This window comes from Carassius auratus, chromosome 16 (genome assembly GCF_003368295.1).
Source record: "Carassius auratus strain Wakin chromosome 16, ASM336829v1, whole genome shotgun sequence".
Classification (NCBI taxonomy): Eukaryota; Metazoa; Chordata; class Actinopteri; order Cypriniformes; family Cyprinidae; genus Carassius; species Carassius auratus.
Genome location: NC_039258.1, coordinates 19,117,530 through 19,132,394, shown reverse-complemented (window position 1 = coordinate 19,132,394; position 14,865 = coordinate 19,117,530). Strand labels below are relative to the sequence as shown.

The window sequence follows — 14,865 nt, the reverse complement described above, 5'->3', positions numbered from 1 at the left end:
GGTCATTATTTAATACAAAACCACACATAATGTTTCTACTGTATCTCTGTCACTCACTCTGATATTTAGTTAAGATGAGTGCTGTCTGTCACTGTCTTAAATCAGTTCTGTGAATTACTGTATGCTCATTCTTTATAAAGTAGCAACAATGTCGTTTTTAAAATACAGTACTGTGCAAAAGTCTTATGGAAAAATGAGTATTTTCTCCCCAAAAAGGGTTTTAAGCCAGTTATTTATATCTTTTGCTGTAGTGTGTCAGTTGGAAATATCAGTTTGCCATTAATTTTAATAATAATCTAGTGCGATTTTGAATGCACAAGCAGTTTGACAACGGCAAAATTAATGTTAGGAAATGTAAACTGATATTTTATACTGACACACTACAGCAAAATATATAAATAACTGTCCGAACACCATTCTTTTAAGTGAAAATACTAACGTGTCTAAGACTTTTGCACAGTAGTGTATGTATAAAGTCCGTATGATTAAATTAAGTATATTTAAGTAAGTGTAATTATAGTATGTGTTCGTTCATATGTGTTAAGGGCTAGATTTTCGCTGGAGGAAACGGCTGTGGTGTGATGAGCGAAAACTTTACAGATGAGAAACCGACTGCTACCTCGTGACCTTTTGTAAACTGTATTTATGACAAAGAACTGCACAGATATGGATATTCTAACAATCTATCGATAAACACACACCTTGAGTCCTCTGTTTGTTTAAGTGCGCATGCGCTGCTCCGTTCGCGGTCTGCGCCTCTGCGGATTGAAGAGCGCGCTGAAAGACGGGAGGAGACCGGTCTGACGCTGGTTTCATATGAAATTTAAGCGGACTGACTCTGAGGCGATCGGATACCGGTTCCATACCCAACCCTACTTTTAAGAAATATATTTTTTGATAAACGAACCCAAAACTGTCTATGTCCTGGCTGGACTGTGATGCGATTTGTCACATGATGCAGGTGCGATGGATCGCGTACAGACCAATAGGGTGTCGGAATGGTATATGTTTATACTTATCATCCAACCACAATCAAATTCACTCCATCCGGATGGCGCGATTTATCTGGATAGGTTTTTTTTTTTTTTTTTTTTTTTTAATGATGACAAGCCGGAATGAAAACAAGCCGAAATGAAATAGCAGTAACGAAGCTATTTTTAAAATGTAAGGAGTAGAAAGTACAGATACTTGCCTGAAAATGTAAGGAGTGGAAGTAAAAAGTCGGCTGAAAAATAATCACTCAAGTAAAGTATAGATACCCCAAATTTCTACTTAAGTACAGTAACGAAGTATTTGTACTTCGTTACTTGACACCTCTGCTGTGGCAAGGTGTACTCTCAATCTGAGGTGAAAGTGGTCTGTGCAATCTATAACATTTGTTTTTATAGATTTTTGAAAGTAGAGATGCAGAAGCTTGTTTATGAGATTTGGGAGGCTCTTATTTTGTAATTCCACATCAGACTGTCCTGAAACGATGCAGCTCACATTGTGGCAAGGTGTACTCTCAATCTGAGGTGAAAGTGGTCTGTGCAATCTATAACTTTTATTTTTATAGATATTTGAAAGTAGAAGCAGCAGCATGAAGCTGACACTGTACTGTCTGTCTGAGGTGGAACCAGTCTGTGCATTCTAGAACTTTTATTTGTATAGCTTTTCGAATGTAGAGATGCAGCAAGCATTCTTATGTTCTCATATGTTCTTATTTTGTAATATGAGTATTAGAGGGTTTTTATTTTGATATTCAGCATCAGACAGTAACCGACTGTGTGTTGGGGGAAAAAGTAGCGTTCGCTGGAAGAGCACTCCATTCAGATCAGTTCTCTGACGGTATTACCGTAATACGCAGTTTATATGCGACCCTGGAAATAACGTGGCGGCTAGATTGACCGTGCTTTTCTACTTGGCGGCTGGCTTGACCGCAGTCTATCTTGCCAGGTGTATTCTCCTTATTTGCGGTTCCCTCTGTGTTCGCGGGGTGTCGCGGGACTTCGCGAAGTGTCGCGAGACTTGAAACAGAGGGTTGCGTCATTTCCCTTTAAATATGGCCGCGCGCTGTTGTTTGGTGTGTGTGCGCGGGGCGGGAGCTGGTGTGTTGAGCTGCTGTAGGTGGGCGGTCAGTCGGTAAAACATTTCATTAATTTAACTCCTGGTTTAAATTATGTATGTCAACCTTTTAGATTGCCCTTACCTTTTTGACTGCTGTTGAGTGACTTAATGACACAGGAACTGGTGAGTTGTCATTGTTATACGGTGCTAATACTAGTGTATTGTATGTGTATATGGATCGGATAGTCGGTGCTGTCGCTGGCTGTACTTTAATTATACTGAGTCTGACGGTGTGTGTGTGTGTGTGTGTGTATATATATATATATATATATATATATATATAGTGCCTATTTAACTGAGTTATACATTAAGCTAAATATTGTTGTATTATGAAGTTGTCAACTACCCTTTTTGATTCTGAAATGCATTTTGATGATATGTATTGATATTGTCTATTTATAAGAGTATTCTTGTTGATTGTTAAATTATTTATATTGCTATATGCAGGATTTAATTTGAAGAATGTACATGGAACAAATTAATTGAGATTATGATAATATGATGACTTTATTGTATTATGGTTATGATGATTAATAGTTGAGATGCTTGGAACCAGAGTGATGTATTAATTGGTCCTGTTCGTACAGGCCAGGTTCTGTGCATTGATGGCGAGCCACTAGGCCCAAAAACTGATGCTTTGGGATGCATTCATCTATCGGCGTGGTAGGAGGTGCTGCAGCTGTTAATTGATACACCTGCACACACACCCTTAGAGACATTTGCACAAACCTTTTGGGGATTCTCTATACATCAATACTGAGATTATGAACTGTTCCGTTATGGACCCCTTGGACTCTGCCTGTCTTGAGGGCTGTGTGTTGTGAACTGCTGTGGCTTTATGCACCTTTTTTTGTTATTATGCTTTACCAAATGCTGAATTGTTGTATGTTCATTAATCTATTTGAACTGGAAACTTCCTATGTGCACGTGTAAATATTGTAAATACTTGTTGTTCTATATGTAATACAATTGCACTGCAGCCTTGACTCTGTGTATCATTGAACTTTACCTTTTCCTCCTTGAGCAAAACTAGAACCTTCTGGTACTGGTACAATATTCTGATTTATAATTGCAGCACTTATAGATGCTACACATTCAAAGAGTGAAACTAGTACATTTTATCAATTAATTACACACAGACTGATATATTTCAAATGTTTCTTTATTTAAATTGTTATGATTATAACTGACAACTAAGGATAATCCCAAATTCAGTATCTCAGGAAATTTGAATATTGTGAAAAGGTTCAGTATTGAAGACACCTGGTGCCACACTCTAATCAGCTAATTAACTTACAACACCTGCAAAGGCCTTTTAAATGGTCTCTCAGTCTAGTACTGTAGGCTACACAATCACGGGGAAGACTGCTGACACCTTGCAGAAGGAGGGCAAGACACAAAAGGGTCATTGCAAAAGAGGCTGACTGTTCACAGAGCTCTGTGTCCAAGCACAGTAATAGAGAGGCGAAGGGAAGGAAAAGATGTGGTAGAAAAAAAGTGTACAAGCAATAGGGATAAACGCACCCTGGAGAGGATTGTGAAACAAAACCCATTCAAAAATGTGGGGGAGATACACAAAGAGTTGACTGCAGTTGGAATCAGTGCTTCAAGAAGCACTACACACAGATGTATTCAAGACATGGGTTTTAGCTGTCCCATTCCTTGTGTCAAGCCACTCTTGAACAATAGACAGCATCAGAAGCATCTCACATCAAAAAGAACTGGACTGCTGCTGAGTGGTCCAAAATAATGTTCTCTGATGAAAGTAAATTTTGCATTTCCTTTGGAAATTAGGATCCCAGAGTCTGTTTAAGACCATAGTATCCCTGTTCTTAATTATTCAACAAACTTGCCTGACCTTAACCCCATAGAAAATCTATGGGGTATTGTGAAGAGGAAGATGCGATATGCCAGACCTGCTGTACAAATTTTTCATGTTCATACATTTCTAAAAATCCTTTCTTTGTATTGGTCTTAAGTAATATTCAAATTTTCAGAGATACTGAATTTGGGATTTTCCTTAGTTGTCAGTTATAATTATCAAAACTAAAAGAAATAAACATTTGAATCATATCAGTCTGTGTGTAATGAATTAATTTAATATACAAGTTTCACTTTTTGAATGAAATTAGTGAAATAAATAATGATATTCTAATTATATTGCCAGCACCTGTATATGATGTCACACCATTGAGGGCATTACAGCTAGGACTTAGCTAAACAAGTTTTTTTCCCCATTCATTAGGTAAGAAAATAACAAATTAATTATAATAAATTCTGTATAGTTATACTGTATTTGACCTTATGTACCATCACCCTTATTTCACCCTAATTATTTATCCATTCATCTATCCATCCTTGAAGCTCTAGCCCATAAGGGGCTTCTTTGACTTGTGTGCACAAAATTAACAAATCTTTCTATTTATTTCCATTAATTACACACTGATGCCATTTCTAGCTATTAAAAAAGTAATTATTCTTATTAAATAGTCTAAGAATTAAAGCAAAAGTGCAATTGCCTGAAACATAAAAGATGATGGTGACGCTGGTAATCAGAGGTGTAACAGTCGCTTTATGACAAAACACTGCATCGATTCTCGTTACAAGAACACTGACAAATGTCTAGATGGAGGAGCTTGGTCTTAGATTGCCTCTAGCTTGGATAAACACACTTTTATAGGCTACTGTTTTAATATAATTCTTAAAAACAGCATAGTTACATTTCTCACTTTTCTACACACCAAAATAGATAGACAGTATTAAGCAAACAAACCACAAGTTTTTTCAAGAACTGTTTCTGAGAGGGTAGTTTAGATTCAGATCTTTCTTAAAAATGTTAAGCATGTGTAGTTGCATGTGTCATTGATTGCCTCTAATAAAAATAAAAAAGGAAAGATGTCTAAGATGTCAGTCAGGCCCTTGAGTTGCGCTCCTCCTCCTCATTTTCCAGCTTGTAGGCAGGTTTGTAGCGAGACACCCCTCTCTCGTCCACCACCTTAAGAGATGGATTCCTGCATGTGTTATCCATACTGCCTAAAGAAGTGTATCTATGAGGAAATATAGATAACAGCATAAGCAAACCATGAAGATAATCTAATTTAATGAGTGAGACCGATTGTGAAGAGAAGCACCTCACCCTTTGTCATACAGAATACAGTAGGGCACATACAGGGTTCTGAGGAAAGACCAGATGTCATGATATGTCCATTCCTACAGACAGGGAAAGAGATGGAGGATATGAAGCAAACATTCAGAAGTAACAAGGATCCGGGGTCATTTGTTATTCTGAGAACATGCTGTACTGCCGTGTCTTTTACATAAGCGCCACTGATTGGGACGAGGGAGCTGCTGTGTAATGATCCTGGAGAGCCTCATTCATCATCATTCACCATCTCTCGCCTGTTTCTGCTGCCAGCTTACATGAGAGTGAGTGGGAGACATGACAGTGATTTACTGACTGTGGAGTCAGTTTAGACACTACAGGAATGGTGGGAAGATAGGTGGAAACCTGCGTTTTGTTTCTTTTTTGCATCTTTTTTGTTGGTCTCTGTAATTATACGTGTATACACACACACACACACACACACACATATATACATATGGGTACTTTTTTGTATTATGTTATAAAATATAATACTACTACTACTAATAATAATATAATTGTATTTTAATATATAATTTTGTGAAATAAAACAAAGTACCAAATTCAACTTCTTTTAGATATAATAATCAAGAAATAAAAACTTACAAAGTTAAATGTAACCACATCAATTACAACGAATTTGACAAAGTCAGATTCTAAATTAATTTTAGATTGTAAGGGGGTTGGTTTAAACGTTTTCAATCCGTTCAGGACATGTATACACTTGAAAGGATAGAAAACACAAACTGGAAAGTGTGATGTGTTGTGTAATGATGCAAAAATGACGTATCAACATAGAACAAGCTGTTGTTGTTGAATCATAAGTGTCAGAAATGCATCATAAACATGGTTGGGTATCGACTGTTTTTTTTTCGATACCGGTGCCATTTCGATTCTTTTAAAAGGGTTATGGTGCCTAAACAGTGTCTGAACCGATACTTAAAAAACAAAACAAAAAAGAGCCACAAAAAAACTATGGATAACATTAAAGAACATTAGAAATATTTAAAATAAATCCATAGCTTTCACACGGTCCTTGAATCTCATTTCCCAAGCTTCCCTTACTCTAAGGCTAATAAATGTCTTTCATTATCTGGGTCATTGTTTAATACAAAACCACACATAATGTTTCCCTGTATCTCGGTCAATCACTCTGATATTTAGTTAAAATGAGTGATCTCTGTCACTGTCTTTAATCAGATCTGTGAATTACTGTATGCTCATTCTTTTCAAAGTAGCAACGATGTCATTTGTAAAGTACAGTACTGTGCAAAAGTCTTAATCACATTAGTATTTTCACCCCAAAAAAAGGGTTTTAAAGGTGCTGTAGGGAACTTTTGTAAAAAAATATTACATATTTATTAAACCTGTCATTATGTCCTGACAGTAGAATATGAGACAGATAATCTGTGAAAAAAATCAAGCTCCTCTGGCTCCTCCCAGTGGTCCTATTGCCATTTGCAGGAACTCCATCGCTCCCGGTAAAAAACAACCAATCAGAACTGCGGTCCATAACTTTGTTTGTGTTCAAAATGTAGAAAAATGAACATAATAAGCGAGTACACCATGAATCCATTTTCCAAACCGTGTTTTTAGCTTGTCCTGAATCACTAGGGTGCACCTATAATAAGTGTTTATATTCAGACTATTTTAGATTGCTTCGGGGATACCGCGGCGGAGTAACCCAGTACCTTTGTGATTCTTCATAGACATAAACAGAGAGAAGTAGCTCCGGCTACAATGTTCTTCCGCAAGACGCAAGCAGTTCTGTTTTTTTAACCGCTAGAGCGTCAAAAGTTCCCTACTGCAGCTTTAAGCTAGTTATTTATATATTTTGCTGTAGTTTGTCAGAAGGAAATATTAGTTTAAATTTCCAAACATTCATTTTGCCATTATTTTTTTTAATAATCTAGTGAGATTTTCAAATGCACAAGAAGTCTGAAAACAGCTGGTGCTCCACACAGAGATCTGATCTCACCATCATCGAAACTGTCTGTGATTACATGAAGAAAAAGATGAAACTGGGAAAAACTAAATCCAGAAGAACTGTAGCAAATTCTAAGAATCCTGCCTTTAATACTGTGAGAAGTTTTAGGCACTTGTGTAAATATGCTGTAAAGTAAGAATGCTTTCAAAAATATTTTTATAAATGGATTTTATTTATCAATTAACCTTTGCATTTAAAGCAGCTTTTGACCTCGGTGCACTTGCACATTGTTTTTCAGGTAGATTTGCAGAAAGGTTTCTTCAAGCATCTTGGACATATGACCTCAGTTCTTCTCGATTTAGTTTCATCGTTTCAATTTCATCCGTTTCTTCATGTAATAACATACTGATTTGATGATGGTGAGATCAGATCTCCATGTGGCTGTTGTCAGACTGCTTGTGCATTCAAAAATCTCACTATATCATTATTAGAAATAATGGCAAAATGAATGTTTGGAAATGTAAACTGATATTTTCTACTGACACACTACAGCAAAATATATAAATAACTGTCCGAACACCATTCTTTGGGGTGAAAATACTAACATGCCTAAGACTTTTACATAGTAGTGTATATATAAGGTAAGTATAATTAAAGTATGCGTTCATATGTGTTAAGGGCTATATTTTGGCTGGAGGAAACAGCTGTGGTGTGATGAGCAGTGAATGGAGCGAAACCGATTGCTCCCGTTACCTTTTGTAAACTGTATTTATAACAAAGATACTGCACAGATACAGATATTCTAACAATCTATCGATAAACACACACCTAGTGTCCTCTGTTTCTGTTTGAGTCCGCTCTCGCTGCTCTGCTGTGGTCTACGGATTGCACCGAAAGACTTCTTTTGGGCACAGGAAGGGCTTTACTGCTTGATAAATATAAGCAGAGCAGTACAAAGCTTCATGTGTTTGTCGTCTCCCGAAATATATAAATATTTAGTCTGCTTTTTAAAACAAAGACAAGTAGCAGGAGAATGGCTAGTATGCATTTCTTAAACCAGCAGGAAAATTCTGTTATGTATTTCTGTAGTGTGTGCATGTCAGAACATCAAATCCGAAATAAAATCTTAAACACACACTGAAACCCAATCACTTAATTGATCACTTATGTATGCACGTATGCATCGTTTACATGATGCAGAAGCAAGCACATACTCTCGTGATACTCTCTTCATAATGGCAGCACGCTGCTGCAGACGGGATGAGGAGAAGAAGAGCTGTGGAATGGAGTCATTATTTTTGTTTTTGTTTTGTTTTCTTTGCACAAAGAAAAAAGAAAAAAAAAAGTTTTCTCACAGCTTCATAAAATTATGGTTGAACCCCTGAGGTCACATGGACTAATTTGCATATTTCTTTGCTACATTTCTGGACCTGGGAACATTACAGCTGTGCTGCTGTTTATGAAGGGTCAGAGAGCTATCCGATTGCATCAAAAATATCTTAATTTGTGTTCCGAAGATGAATGATGGTCCGAAGATGAATGATGGTCTCACAGGTTTGGAACGCCTGAGGGCGAGTTATTAATGACAGAATTTACATTTTTGGGTGAACTAACGCTTTAACATGTAATAAAGTGGAAGATACTTTTTTTTAAAATGTAACTTTAACATTCAAAACTAAAGTTTGAGTCAGTATAAAAAAAAAGTTCTATTAAGCAGCACATATATATATATATATTGATTCCCCCTCACCAGCAGTGGGTTGACCCTCATGTATTCCGGCCAGCCAGGGTCTGTGGGACAGAGGGGTGTCAGTGTGAGCGAGTAAGGGTCGGTCCGTCTCGTTCCCATCAGAACAGCCTGTAGATCTGGCCTCCTTTCCCGGACCTCATGCAGAGCCTGCTGAATACTGCCCTCCACTGAGAACAGCTCCAGGTCATATCTATAGAAGAGAGTGCCAAATAATTACACCTATGAAGCTTTGATGGACACTGATGAATTAATGAGGCCTGGGCCCATGTTCCACTCATCACGGTTAAGGAACAGACTGCAGCTGGTTTGTCAGAGGCTGTTACTGCTTACAGATGGCACATCTCCCTTGAAAGTCTCACTCAAGTGATTTGGTTAAGACATTTCACTTACTAACTGGTGCCAGATCCCATATCATATGTGGATAAACAAGCAGGACTGGTGATTCTAACATTTGTGTAACAGTCGTAAAAGTGCAATTCAGAAATGTTGTCAAAATAATTGTCTGAATCAGACCTAACTAAATCATATGTTTACATATGCTGGTTTCTGATGCAGGCAAAAAGTTCTGGGAGAAATGCCAGACAATCCAGTCTGTGATTTACCTACTCAGGAGGAAAAAAAAGCATTCCAGATATTTGTTATCTCCTACTTTAAATAACTGCAGTACTACAATTTTATTAAGGCAACTTGTCTTACCTTTTGATTGTATCCTGCAAAAACCTCTCCATTTCGGGAAAAGGAGAGACAATTCGAATGTAAAGAGCTTTCAATTTGTCTCTACTATCTGGATACCGCCTGAGTGAGAGAGAAAGAGAGAGAGAGAGAGAGAGAGAGATGGATGTATATGAAACTTCAGGTTGGTGCAAAAGAGCATTTATGGTTAAAATGTATATCAAATTGTTTTTTGTTTTGAGAAAAATACAGATCAGATTTTGCTAGATAAGACCCTTATTCCTCTACTGGGGTCGTGTAGAACCCTTTTTAAGCTCCTCTGAAATTGCAGTCCACTATTTAGAGAAAAATCTAGCAATGGTTTCCTCAAAAACATTAATTGCTTTCATTGGGACTGAAGAAGGTAAGACATGAACATCTTGGATGACACTGGGGTGAGTAAATCATTAGGACATTTTTATTCTGGAAGTGAACTTATCTCTCAACTGAATGTGTAACTAGCTTTTGACAACCGGAACTTAAAACAAGCATCTATTCATGTAAAAATTTTTGAAGGTATGCTTGTGCTGTCCTAAAGGGATAGTTCATTTCATTTACTTCCAAACATGGCTTTACTTCTTCTATGGAACATAAAAGCATTTATTTAGAAAAATGTCTATTTGTTGTCCAAGCGACTAAAGTCAGTGTAGATTTGGTGGAGCCCATGAGGGAAAAAGTTATTTTGTATTCAACAAAATAAAGAAAGCCATACAGGTTTGTAACAACATGAGGATGACAAATTTTAATTTTTAGAGTAAACTTTACCTTTAAAAACAAATGCCACTTGTTTTGATTACTTCTTTATTAAAAAAAAGAAAGTGAAAGTGACGTGACACTGCCAAGTATGGTGACCCATACCGTGCTCTGCATTTAACCCATCTAAAGTGCACACACAGCAGTGAACACACACAAACCGTGAAAACACACCCGGAGCAGTGGGCATCATTTATGCTGCGGTGCCTGGTGAGCAGTTGAGGGTTCAGTGCCTTGTTCAAGGGCACATCAGTCGTGGTTTTGCCGGCCCAAGACTCAAACCCATAATCCTAGGGTTAGGAGTCAAACTCTCTAACCACTAGGCCATGACATCCCACTTCCCACAATATTTAAATACATTTAATACGTGTTAACATTTATTCATTATATTAATGCTGGCAACTAAACAGAAGCTGGTGGTCATCGACTTCCATTATTTTATTCCATACTATAGAAGTCAATGGATACCAACAACTGTTGGGTTACCAACATTCTTTTGTGTTCAACAGAAGCAAGAAACTGGAATAACTAGAGGCTAAGAAACTGATAATAGAATTTTTGAATCCACAATTTTTGGGTGACCTACACCTTTAAAAAAAAGGCATACTATGCAAAATTATGCCAACTGTAATTTAATTTGGTCACATGCTGGCTTTTCGGTCAAGACTTTGTCTTTACTTTAGTCTTCTTACCATTTCAGAGCAGCATAATATAAATGCAGTAGAGCTGTGCAGTCCTTGCCACCATTGAAGCCAACACAGATTTCATTAGTCGAGTATTTCTCCAGTGCCATCTCAATGGTCCCCAATGCTGCAGCTACTTTCTTCCCCAGCACGGTCTCTGTAATATATTTGGTATACATGCTTAACAAGGAAACTTTCAACTGATTTAAACTGAGATTTAAACTGGTCAAGATCAAATACATGTAACTGACACCAACAACAGCACTCAAATATGGTTATAAAGAAGCTCACCACTTTTCGAGAGTGCGTACACCTCTTCAGCTGCGACTGACACTGGGTCCGTGACAAGAGGAACCACGGATCCTTCAGGCAGCTCTTCTATCAGTTGAGTTCTTGCCCGTTCCACCTCTTCTGCACTGTCAGAGTCCAAAACCAATCGGACGCGGTGATAATTACTAAGCCAGTCTGGGTAAGAGCCCAGAGAGACACGCTTGCCCCAACCTGCCTGCAGTTTTGTTAGACACTGGGCGATATCGGTCTCATCCGCATTCACAAACACCTCACGGGTGTGAAAGGTGGTACCAGAACCTGAAAACAGATGGGTAAGGCCACTGAAAGATTTTTCCAGCAGAGAGGGGATGCCAGGAAATATATATACATTGCGGACACTGACTAGTGGGAAGCGATTTCGCTGGCCTGTCTGAGGGTCTATGCCAAAATTGAGTTTGGCAGAAATGGGAACCATGGCCAGCTTCATTTGGGCACTGTTGGAAGTGACCGGGCCAAAGAACCCCTCTACTAGTTTTGTCAGTTCAGGGTGAGCATGCAGGCCTTCGCCAAATGCCAAAGCAACACTCTCGAAAGTGACATCGTCATGGGTGGGACCAATGCCACCGGATGTGATGAGGTGAGTAACAGAGGAGGAAAGCTGTGCCACTTCTTTAGCAATGACTTCCTGGATATCAGGGACCACAGTGATTCGCTCTACGGTGACGCCAAGCTTGCGAAGTCCACGGCACAAGAAGGCACTGTTAGTGTCAACAGTGTGACCCTGCAATGTGAGCACACAAACCAAAAGTTTTTCAAATATTGCGTTCTAATGATTCTAGAAAAGATAATTTATTGCGACCTAGTGGAAACCTCCCTGCATGTGTCAATGGTTGGACAAAAGTTATAAAAAATCCAAGTAGAGCCATCAACGGTCAGAAAAATATGAACATATACAAGATAAACTGTTAATTGTGACTATAATTAACAGCTTTAGTAAATTACCTTGAGGATCTCATCTCCTATGATGAGAATAGCTGCTGTAACAGCACCGTCTTTCTGCGTGGAGGATGAATTGCAGTTCTGAGCCATTGGGATGATTTGGGCTGCAATTCGCTGAACCCTCTTAGCTACTCTACTAATCCGAGGCAAAGCCTGCTGCATTCAGATGAAAATGATGACACAGGAGAAAGGCAAAGAAAAAAAAAAAAAAGGAAGAGACAGATGGAGAGGGTCTGTTGGGAACAAGCACAAAAGTCTGAGCAATAAAACTTTTAAACATCTTTAAATAAAAGTCAACATCTTTATGTGACTTTTAAAACTATAAAAAAAAGAGTTTATTTTCAAGACAAATCTAAATTTCTCAATATCTCTAATCTTCTATATACATATATAAACATGAAACCAAAATGTACTTTCAGTTAAAAACAACTCTTTAGGACTCCATGGCTGATCGTAATTAAACCAAAACTGTGAGATGGTTCAATGGCAAAACCCAGTCTAATTAAATAAATACGAGCGCTAAATGTTTCAGGGTTTAGCACGGCATTCATTTACACACAAGCAGTTCATGATCCTGTGTTTCCGGGATCTTGATTCAAGATAAATGTGTTTCACACAATCTCACCTCTGAATGTTTTTGGATTATTTATAACACGCATTTAAAAAGGCAATATGCACCAAACTGTCCAAACTTGCAATAAGAAGTGCTTATAAACAGGCACTTGTCAACAAACAGAGGCTTTAAGACCTGTTTTTTTTTTTTTGTATTTAAAATTTTCTAAACATCTGAAAATGAATAAATTTACACCATACATATTAGTGTTGCAATTTTACAGCAGTGATGTCAAATAAAAAATGAAAAGTTTTCTTTAAATAATATTTTTCTAGTGAAATACTGTAACAGCAACATTTGATTTGATGATAATACATTATTATTTTAATATATTACACACACACACACACACATCAGAAAAACTGACCAAACTGTGCAGCCCTACAAACGAGCAAGGTAAAACATTAATTGTTAAAAATCAACAGAACATTTGAGACAATACAAATAACTTATTGCGAAGTTTTAAGAGTCCTGAAAACACCTTTTCTAAATTAGTTTATTACGGTCGTTTAAAAAGAAACGAAAAGTGCATGACAGTAAAAAAAAAAAAAAGAAGAAAAAAAACATTCTTGTGTCTGCATATTCATCCAAGTTGATTTATCTTATCTGTTTTAACAAAGCAACTGGATATGCATGGAAATGTCTAATTTATCCTAAGCAAAAACACACGTTTGTTGGCAGAATAGTTTACCTGGAAGGCACGAAACTGAATCCTGCGTTTAGTCCAGATTTCGTTGCCAAATAAATACTATTCAGTGAAGCACTAATCTCATTCAGGAATAAGTCAGGCAAAACAATGATTAGATTACATGTGGTCAGACTGTACAGTCACCATGATCTCAAGGTACTGACACGAACGAGGTCCCAAGTGTTACGCATGCCCGTGTAGTGAAAGCTATAAGCTATAAGCAAACCAGCCGTAAACATTGATACTAGCTAATGCAAACGCATATATTATACAGAATCGGGATACTATTTTCTAAAAGCTGTCCTCAGGGTCGAGAACTCACCCTAACTACGCCAGTTACATATCAGTAATAACACTTGGTTGCACTCTTCCTTTCACGTGACGTCTCTTGGCCAATCGATACGAGACGTTGCACTGCTTCCTTAATAAACTAACCAATCAGCGTAAAGAGGGCCGGAACTTCCCCGGGATGTGAAAGCAGACTTGCAGATATCCTTTACAAAATATGTTATCTATGTAACACAATTTATCTATGTAAATTGTGTATGCTACATTTAATTGTCTCTTTGAACAATTGATAAACGATTTATGTAAAATCAGCGTGGTTTTCTTCTGCAGTTAGTCATATAACCACTTGAAAGCAGCTTTGACACAAAGCAATATTTCGAATATTTAAATGTGAGTTTTTAATGAAAACGCCATGTGTAATATTATGTTCACTTCGGAAGTCTAAACACAGCATACTAAATACACTATAGTGCTACTGGAAATCCATGATGTAGCATCCGTTGCAAAACTTAGTTACATCTCTGTAACTTTTTCACCTTTAACTTAGATCGCCCCCCTGAGATCCATATCTTGTCCACAGGAAATCGTGGGATTATGGTACGTTTGTATTCCACACCTACCGCGGTTCTTTTTTGTAAAAACAGCTTAGGTAAAGCTGTTGAATTCAAGCGTTGTTTTTTTCAGTTCTGGAGGAAATATCATTTTTTTACTTTTTTTTTTTAATGTATTGATTTGCAGGGTAGCATTTATGAATTATTTTAAAAGAAATCTATTTAACTTTATTGGTAAAAAAAAAAAAAAAAAGATGTTGAAGCATCCACACTTTTTTCCAACAAATATTAACAACTACATTACTCCAGTAAGCGGTCACAGGTGGTAAAGTAACAATGTCTTGCTGAAATAGTGACCAGACTGATCTATTATTGTTTTTATAA

The 14,865-nt window shown here is 37.4% G+C and overlaps 1 protein-coding gene across 2 annotated transcripts; it reads right to left on the bottom strand.

Annotated features, from left to right (window-relative positions):
- Nucleotides 1-4,658: 4,658 nt before the first annotated feature.
- On the bottom strand, nt 4,659-14,015 carry flad1 (flavin adenine dinucleotide synthetase 1). Of its 2 annotated transcripts, none has more exons than XM_026284662.1 (8): nt 13,646-14,015; nt 12,345-12,574; nt 11,364-12,123; nt 11,082-11,229; nt 9,622-9,720; nt 8,926-9,115; nt 5,243-5,316; nt 4,659-5,153 (listed from the first exon to the last, which is right to left on the bottom strand). In XM_026284662.1, exons 2-8 carry the CDS (start codon nt 12,501-12,503, stop codon nt 5,018-5,020), a joined length of 1,566 nt encoding a protein of 521 aa, XP_026140447.1. In that variant the 5' UTR covers nt 12,504-12,574; nt 13,646-14,015; the 3' UTR covers nt 4,659-5,017. The 2 variants fall into 2 exon arrangements, with proteins under 2 accessions (XP_026140447.1, XP_026140448.1); XM_026284663.1 differs by having other exon boundaries at nt 12,345-12,497.
- Between the last annotated feature and the right edge of the window lie 850 nt (nt 14,016-14,865).

Excerpts from the sequence above, each read along its gene's own strand:
- flad1 (XM_026284662.1), bottom strand. The coding sequence starts at position 12,503 with ATGCAGCAGGCTTTGCCTCGGATTAGTAGAGTAGCTAAGAGGGTTCAG. Across the intron at positions 12,124-12,344 it reads TAGGAGATGAGATCCTCAAG|GGTCACACTGTTGACACTAA; the intron begins GTAATTTACTAA and ends CTCACATTGCAG. Across the intron at positions 5,317-8,925 it reads TGAGGGTCAACCCACTGCTG|GAATGGACATATCATGACAT; the intron begins GTGAGGGGGAAT and ends CCCTGTCTGTAG.